General features: G+C 35.8%; 1 protein-coding gene across 2 annotated transcripts in view; it reads right to left on the bottom strand.

Annotated features, from left to right (window-relative positions):
- The window catches only part of LOC139960166 (uncharacterized), a 17,349-nt gene extending 8,572 nt beyond the window's left edge, over nt 1-8,777 (bottom strand). The window contains exons 1-3 of one of the 2 annotated variants that reach the window (XR_011790414.1): nt 7,734-8,777; nt 3,987-4,020; nt 138-386 (exon numbers count right to left, since the gene is read on the bottom strand). Coding sequence is in view for 1 of the 2 variants with exons in the window: in XM_071958327.1 (XP_071814428.1) it covers nt 138-386; nt 3,987-4,020; nt 7,734-7,841 (391 nt within the window). In the remaining variant the exon portion in view is untranslated. The remainder of the gene's footprint in view (nt 1-137; nt 387-3,986; nt 4,021-7,733) is intronic. The other variant, XM_071958327.1, reaches the window with a different exon arrangement.
- Between the last annotated feature and the right edge of the window lie 391 nt (nt 8,778-9,168).

Raw genomic sequence — 9,168 nt, 5'->3', positions numbered from 1 at the left:
AAGTCATATACATATGGTGCACACCGACAATATACGTTCGTGTTGGTCAAGTAAAACATCATTGATATACAGTATTTGGTAACAAATTAATTCTTGATCGTTTATCCTTGACATCACTGTATAATGAATGTACTTACAATAGGAAATATTTTCTCTGATCTGCCGATTCCATTTCTCACAAACTGAAATCGATTTATCCTGAAATTGTAATTTCTCCGATTTGAGTATAATCGCCCAATAGAAGGAGGACGTACGAGCGCTGCTAACCCTTCCTTTGATACTTCCGATGAATTCACCTTCAGATAATATATATTGATGCCTAAAATTCTTCTCCACGGGATTTGTTCCATTTTCAGAATAACGGAATATCTTTAAGAAGACGCACCCTGTAACACAGAAAGAATAAGATTTAAAAAAAAAAAACATTATTATACAATAATATTATTATATTATTATTATTATTATAATTATAATTATATTATATATTGATGTTTATTGATAAAACTATACGCGTAAAGCTTATTAGTTCTATTATTATTTATGTTTTATAATATTTCCAATATTTCTTGAAAGAGAGAGGCCCGAGGGAAGGTATCGATACAGACCGACATTTTACTCCTAAAATATCGGTGCATAAGAAAACATCGGTGGAAAGGAATGCCCATATAGCGACGCGTTCAAACCATATACCAATATCCATACCTAATATATTCCGGACAAAATTTTGTTTGCCAAAAAAGGTTTCGCTGCTAAGAAAATTTCAGAAGAGAGCGCCCGGGCCCTATCTCTGGTTTAAACCCTATCTGTATTGAAAAGAGGTCCTAGTGATTTATGGTAAAGGGAAACGGAAAAACGGGGAATGCTAGTATAGCAGAAAGTTTTCGCGATTCGGTGTATGGATCTCCAAACGGGGAGGGGGGGGGGGGGCTAAAATATGTTAGCTTTCAGGTACCGATAATTTCCTTTTGGATGGTACCAGTACACCCAATGTACATGGTTTGATCAGTTTCTATACTGTGAATAAAAGTCAACCCGTTAATCAGTTTAAACCGAAGTGTGTTGTAACACCGTAACACACGTTAAACCTGTCACCAGATGCTACTGAGGAAAAATTACTAACAGACGAATTCATTACTCAAATGCTGTTTCAACTAATGACTGTTTAGGAGTCCATACAATTTTCCAAGCCCCTGTGTTTGACTAGTAAGTTTATCAAATGACAAATATGCAGATTTTTAGCGTTTTGTGGTAAAGTGTCATCCACTTTCTGTTGGAATGTGGACGAAATTAATGGCGATCATTATGCAGAGAATTGTGTGTTTAGTATTTTTGTTTCTGTTTGTAAGTCCTGCTCAGTAGCAACTTGTCATAAATATAACACGTGTTAAGAACTTATAACACACATCAGTTTTAACTGATAATTAAACGGGTACTCACCTTTAACCACTTTTAATTGATAAAGCCATGAGAATCGGGTGCACCACTATAGAGTTTATTTACACATAGCACAATATATAGCTATATTCCCTTACAAAGAGGGGAACCTCAAATGTGTTTAGATCTCATACAGCAGTTCGAGGGGCGTGGTTCAGTCAGGGGTGGGATTTAGTACGTTCATTGGTGGGAATAATGAGACCACTCCCTTCAAGTTTTCTGGTTAATTCAATGGAACTAGAATCAAGTAAACCCTTCAAACAGTCAAGCTGATGTGGATCGATGACGTTATATCTTGGCCTTCAGTCTTGTGTGTGTATATATGCAGGAACATTAAACACTTTGATATCTCTGAAATCAAAATGTGTATATCCCTCTGCAACCGCCTCAACACCCCCCCCCCCCCCAACACCGCTGTTTGGAGGACGCTATTCTTTACAATTACCTCCAACACATAAATTGTTCAGCGAAGATCAGATAAAGTGTTAGGGTAATTTTGCTTCTTCCTTTGTAAAATATATGGTTATATCAAATATCAATATATTTTTTGATTGATTTCAAACAACGATAACAGCAGTGCTGTTGTATTTTGTGACGTCATTCGCGCTTAAGGATATGAATAGAGCCCTGCAAACACAAAGCAAACCTGCAAGTTATAAGGAACTAAATTTGTAGAAAAGAAAAACAGTGGTGTCTAGTTAACTAAAAACGTAGTCTCCAATCAAGGTCAATAAAATTGGGTATATATATATAGTTGACTATAGAGGCCTGATATACACCCGATCATTATCAGATCTCTCTTGTTCCACACGGTTAACTGAAATGTACTTTGATAGCCTGTACCCTCAATCTGGAAACGAGCGGGACGCTGCAGAATTTGTTGATATTTTGCTCGTTTTAGATATGTGAGCATATCAACAGTATATAATGGTTCCGATCTCGTTTGGTAATGGGTCTATAGCTCCACTGTATGCTCTATGTTCAGTTGTAGATGTAAAATTTAAAGGGGGGGGAGGGGATGGACCTCATCTTTACTTTATTGTTCCGCTGAATGACAAACAAAAAAAGTAGCCTAATTTTCTCATAAGATAAGGTAATTAAAATGGTCAAAAACTCAAGCATTGGGACAAGAAAATGACTCACCGAAAGGGGAGACACTTTGGATTACGAAAATTAGCGGATGTGAATCAGAGGGATCTCATTTTTCTTATTTTCCGGTGTTAGTCAAAATATTTCCCTTCCCATCTCTGCCATTTTCGTTTTGTCCGCAGGTTTTGAAAGATGCCAGTTTGAACGCGACCCTTTTTTCTAAACTGTCGATATTCTATGTTTTTGTTTCTGTAGGGAATATCCCGTTATCCATGCGATGCGTTAACTACCGGTAATTCAGTTAATGCTTTACCAGCCATTGCCATCCTATATTGAAGGACACAACACATATTTCTTCTTTTTCTTTTTCCGCAGAGGTTTGGATGACGAATTTGGCCTATATATAACATCTGTGTACGTTATCTCCTATATTTCAGACCTGGGAAATATTCAGGTTTTAATTTGATCCCTCGAACCAACCACAATCTTGTACCAATCGGGTCTCCCTAACTGCTTGAGCTTTGTGTTTGACCTCTAACCGGCCGACCCTGAATATTGCGCAATCTAAGTATATTGGAATCTTGATTCTGTCTTCATCTAGTCTTGTTAAAACCCTAGTATATGAACAGTCTATTGTACCTTTCTTTTTCACAAAGCTATTTTCCCGTATCTATTTGCTGTACTGCCTATAGCGAACGCCCGCGACAACGCTTTCGATTGAGGCTAGTTTGTATCGGACAGATCCTCGGGCAAATTCGTGGCATGTAAAATTACACGCGAGAAAGGTGTATACTACAAACGACTTGGCTAAGACTATAGTCCTCATCCTTTGCTCCAACCAATATTTTTGACCTGGTCCTCGTAGAAAATTAACCATCTGAGAAACCTCTCATTTACAAAAGCATGACACGAGGCAAGAACTACGTACAACATTATATATATATATATATATATATATATATATATATATATATATATATATATATATATATATATATATATATATATATATATATATGTATATATATGTATATATATATATATATATATATATATATAATATATATACCAAATCACGTGATGTTATACAAAACTTATATGTTGAACACAGAAACGAGAGTAAATAATAGTGTTTATGCCTTAATGTCTTATGAATTTAGAATTGGTGAGTTACAGACTATGTTGTATTGTTTCCCCATTGTGCCTTTATATATGTGAGAAGTGATTAAGGTTTAAGAAGGATTAAAATATTAAGGTTTCATTTTAAACGTAATTAAAACAAACAAAAAACTCGTGTAGGTACTGTGTTTTGTTACGGTGCTGTTCCCAGATAAATCCCCCTCATTAACCGCTTTTATTAATCATCACAGTCCTCTTTTGTTTGGAAACCGCAAAACAGTAACCAAACTGTTTGCTAAGAAATCGCAATATTAATCATATCACAAAGGTTTTCAGCAACTTACCCGAAGCCTTGCACCGTTCAAGTACCACCCATCTCTGTGGAAAACAAAGTCAAAAATATGGGAATGGTTAATTTTTTTTTTTATTACAATTAACGAATGGAATACAAGAAATGTTTATCAAGACGTTACCACCAGCTTTGTTGATTGTTAATTGAACGGTAGCGGGGGCGGGACTTTTGATTCTTCCGATTGAAGGATCGTCTTGTAAGCTTATAGGTGTGTTAATTTCAACAAAAATGTGATAGTCTACCAGCATATCGGCTTACCGGTCCGAAACCGGTGTGCAACTGGGTCCGCGACGCACAATGCACCGCTTGTTACAAGGCCCCAGCCCCAGCCCCAACGGTTGGATCAATGAGCTAGTGGCTACTGGTCTTGTTCATGCATTTATAAAGCTATAGTTAAAATGATATAATTCGTTCTATGTATTGCGTAACTACTATTTGTAAATGCATTGACCGGATTTCCATTGAAATTATGTTGGAGGCGGATTGAGTCATATACAGTAGAATAGTATATAATAGCTTACATGTTATTAACATCGCGATTGTAGGTGACTCCATAAAAAAAAGTACAAATCGAGTGGGCGTGCATGTGTTTTCCTATTTAAATGTTACGTAAAGGTTGACCAAATTTACGAAATATCTTGCGTCCAATTAAATTGATTGGGGTACTCCCCTTTCGGAATTAAACATTGTTTTTGATGGTCTGGAATACAATATTGATAACCCTGCACTGGGCTTAAGTGATTATGTTACGTTTAGTTATTCCCTTTCTTTATCCATTGTTTTATATATTATTTCCAGGGTCCCCTCATGAAACCAGGCTCGGGGGAGAAGGGGGGGGGGTAAGGGTTTCTGATTCCTTCTCTTGATGCCAGACCTGGTTTCAATACACTTTAAAAATATATTGTTTATGCCTACAAATTTAATATTTGCATATATCTCTCTTGTTTTTTGTTTGTAATCTGTTGTTTCAGTGGAACTGGTAATTTATTAATTCATTTATTTATATATATATATATATATATATATATATATATATATATATATATCAAGGGCGGCGGAACCGGGGGCACAGGGGGCACGTGCCCCCCCTACTTTTCCTCCGGTTAAAAATGTGCCCTTTTCCTACATAAAAATTGAGGTGTCTCAAGTCAGCAAGAGGCCAGGGAACCAGAATGAACACTCGGGAAGGGCCGTTTCCGGCCATCTGAGGGCATTGTAAAACCAAAAATTTTCTTGTACGCTCCGCGCCAACCGATGGTGGCGCTCCGCTCAGATAGTCCTGCATAAAACTTTGCTAATCCTGGCTATGCCCCTGACTTTTAATGAATTTCTGTGGGTCAAACTCAAAGCTTTTTCGAATGGAAGAAACAAAATTTGTTAACATATTTACAAGAAATAAACTCTAATTCGGAAGATTCCTACATTAGCAACTAACATGATTTCACCTCATTTTTTCACATTGGATATTGCAGTGCTATAGTATGCATATTTTCCTTGAGGGGGGGGGGCGTTGATGGAGTGATGTGTATACGCAAATAAGATAAAACAATAAGAGTTATAAAGGGTACTAAATATAAGGCTGCATCAGTCTAATCGAATTATCTGCAAAGTGCCCTTTGATGTCGGTGCCCCCCCCCCCCCCCTAGATTAAACATGCTTCCGCCGCCCTTGATATATATATATATATATATCCCGGTGGAGGCTGAAAGTTTTTTCACTGTTCTTGATTTTCCAACTCATTATGATTTTCATTTATATATATATATATATATATATATATATGTAGGGCACATGTCATCGAGTCAGTTCCACAGAAACAACTAATTAAAAACAAGAAACAAGGGTGAGATATAGAAAACAAAATTTATTATTATTAAGAATCACGCGCATCAATTGTTAGCTATATAGGGCTTTTATATTTTTCACGAAACACAGGATATATGAGTAATATGTATCCAGAAAACCGATCACATTGTCATCTTTGTTGTCTTCTTTTCAAATTTCCGTTCAATTGTTTGTAATATTGAATATTGTGTGGTTCAAGTTGGGTGATAATGCAATATTTTACATTGTTATATGGCCTAGTGATTCTTTTGAACAGAACTTAAGTAAAAAAAAAAAAAATTGGGCGTAACATGTCTAAAAGTCAAAAGATTCACATGGGTATATGAAAACGTATACAGTGTTGCGTATATGTGACGTCATATTTTCTCACGTTATACATTACACGTCTTACAATCATACACAATACCGTTATTGTCTGTGACCATTGATATGTAAATTACCTCCTTCGTTCCAATTCTTGTAAACATAATGTCTTAGTCCCTATTTGTAATTTCGTCTGCTTATAAGTGGAGAGATATATTTGAAAATATGTTTCTTTTGAAAAGAAGTCAAACAATTTTGTTTTTCAAATTTTACACAAATCACGTGACAATTATGACACGGACGAACAAATTATAGTGTATATGTTTGTTTTTATATGATGTAATAATTATGTTATTGACCAAACCGTAACGTTACATATATATACCAACGCAATGATCTGATATAACTTAGGCGATTAGTTTTACATTTTGACAATAGGTAATACGAATACATTGTTCGTCTGTTAGGCCATGGTTAGGCCTACTTGTCTTTTATTGCGTTCAATTTTCGAATCAAATTGATAATAATTGTTTATTGTTTGACCGGTGGCCCATAACACCCGAACTGTGAAGAGTTAATAGTTTCCTGTCAGGAAGCTTAGCCCTATAGCGCACGGTTACATCACCAGAATATTTCCAGGTAATGCAGGCGAGCTGTTATTTAGTTCGGTTATCAACGCACGTTGTTAATTAGTCATGGTAACACAACAGGTGCACCACAACAATACTAAACAATGCAACAAAATCACAATGAACTGGCCCTATGTATGTAAATGTTTATTTTTGAAAATAACTGAAAAAAATTGACTCTGGTCTGGTATAGTAGCATTTGGAACGTGTGAATAGTCAAATTACTATGTTTTATAACGATAAAATTGTGTGTTTTTAACAATCGCATGACCAACAGTCAATTTCAACGTAATAAGATTTGGGAATATAATTATATTAAGTTGTACATACCAAATATGGAATATATACATGATAGCAGCGAACCATGTATAGAGTATAACAACACATTAAACTGAGAAGTACTGGGGCACAAGCCCCCCCCCCCTCCCCCACCGACCTCTCAACCCTGCTGGTGAAATGAGGACCAGGTTGACACGATTATCAAACTCTATTTGAAATTATAACTAAAAATAGAACTACAACTTTCAGGAGAAAAATCTTGACTTGTAACTGTACAGCCTTGTTTCGCCTGTAGGCTGTAGGCAAGAGCTATTACTTATATATATGATTAGCTGCAAACATATAGATTGTATGCTTATACTAGTTAGCCACCATAACACCAGTTTGAACGAGGAGAGGCAATTCAGTATGGTATTGAAACATATATAGTTGCGTTCTACGAGGAGTCGTATTATAACGTGCGATAAAAGTTTAGAAAACGTTAAAACAGCAATTTACAGCAGATTAACCAGGTCAATGGTTTCATATTTAAATAACAAAGCATGCATGACAAAAAAACAATCAACAGCCATTTTGCTGTCAATGGTATATTATATATATATATATATATATATATATATATAGGTCTATATGTATATATATGTGTAGGCCTATGCCTAAAACATGAAACGGAAAGAACTTACCTTAGCAAACTTTCCGGACTTTTGTTCCGAAAGACAACCTTCGTGAATAATGTCAGTGTCTCCCCCAACTATGAACTTAGTCTTGATGAGAGGGACCTCGTGCGGCATCCTACTACCAATAATGGTAGAGGATTGTTGAATAACTTGTGCGCAAGCCAGAGTGACAGATTAATCAAGTTCTCTACTTAATTTGACAAAAGAAAAAATAACCAAGATATGTAAAAATTCCTCCCGTAAAATTTAACAGCAATACAGGTACATAGCAAACTGTACAGTTTACTATACGTATACGTCACTGGATGATTACTTCTGCGTTAAATGAACAAACGAACATGAATAACTTCATTTGATATGTATATATAGGAAAGACCTGTAGGAATCCAGAGTATTGCTTCCTGTCTGAGGTATTTGGCGTAAATACTCTGCCAATGCCCAATGTGTGCTGTGGTATCTCTGTTGACTGGTGTACCTGTACAATATATACCGAAGACATAAGAGTCAAGTGGGTGTGCAGTTTGTTCTGCATGGGCTAATAATGCAGTGTTTATAACATAAACTTGACGTTTCGCATTTGCTTATATAGGCTACATGCCTAGATATATATCTATAAAAACAGAGGTCTCCAAAACGTATATTCCACAGCAGTATAGTATAATGAGAAATCCGTATTTTTAGCAGTTATAGTTATATGTGTTGAAATCCAACATGTAAAGTTGACGTCATTACGGAAAACTTCACCGCATGCAATGTTTTTAAGACGCTTTCCACAAGCGGAAACACTTTAGTCTGCGCAGTCCAAGGCCTGTATAAAAAAGTTACTTTTGGGTGCCATTAAGATTCCGCTCACCAATAAGCCATGAAGTTAAAATAATTCCCGTGCTTTTGCTCTCCGTATGGTTCCAGTGTCGCGTATTTTTATATAGATACTTAGGGTCTGAAAAACCTTGTAATACTAACGTACAAAGGTATTCAGCTCAGTATAAACGCTCATATGCCTATACACGTAAACAGCATTGAAAATGATTAATATCACACGGTATGATAGGTATATATAGTTTAAAGGTGTGAACAATAGTTTCAAATAGCAGGCAAGGCTGGTAGAGTTGTTTTCTGTTAGTTGTGCAATGAACCATGCAGAGAACTTGTTATTTAGGGAGGGTTATTCATAGGGAAGTAAATTAGCCATTTTGCCATTACAAACCAATGATTATAATCTATTTTTCAGGTGGCAGGTTTCTCTAAAAATTTAAAAGTAAGTCAAGCCTAATACTGCAGCAACTTGAGAAACATAATATATATAATTAAAGAACGCCTAATCTGAGAATAGGTTTTCAACGTTGCATTGTGGGAATATGTTTGTATTAGTATTCTATTTTCTGACACTAGAATATCCCTTGAAATAATTTCGTGACGTTGGTTTTTTTACATTTTTTTT

This window comes from Apostichopus japonicus, chromosome 19, assembly GCF_037975245.1.
Source record: "Apostichopus japonicus isolate 1M-3 chromosome 19, ASM3797524v1, whole genome shotgun sequence".
Taxonomy (NCBI): domain Eukaryota; kingdom Metazoa; phylum Echinodermata; class Holothuroidea; order Aspidochirotida; family Stichopodidae; genus Apostichopus; species Apostichopus japonicus.
The sequence above is the reverse complement of the archived record's forward strand: the minus strand, read 5'-3'. Positions and strand labels throughout refer to the sequence as shown.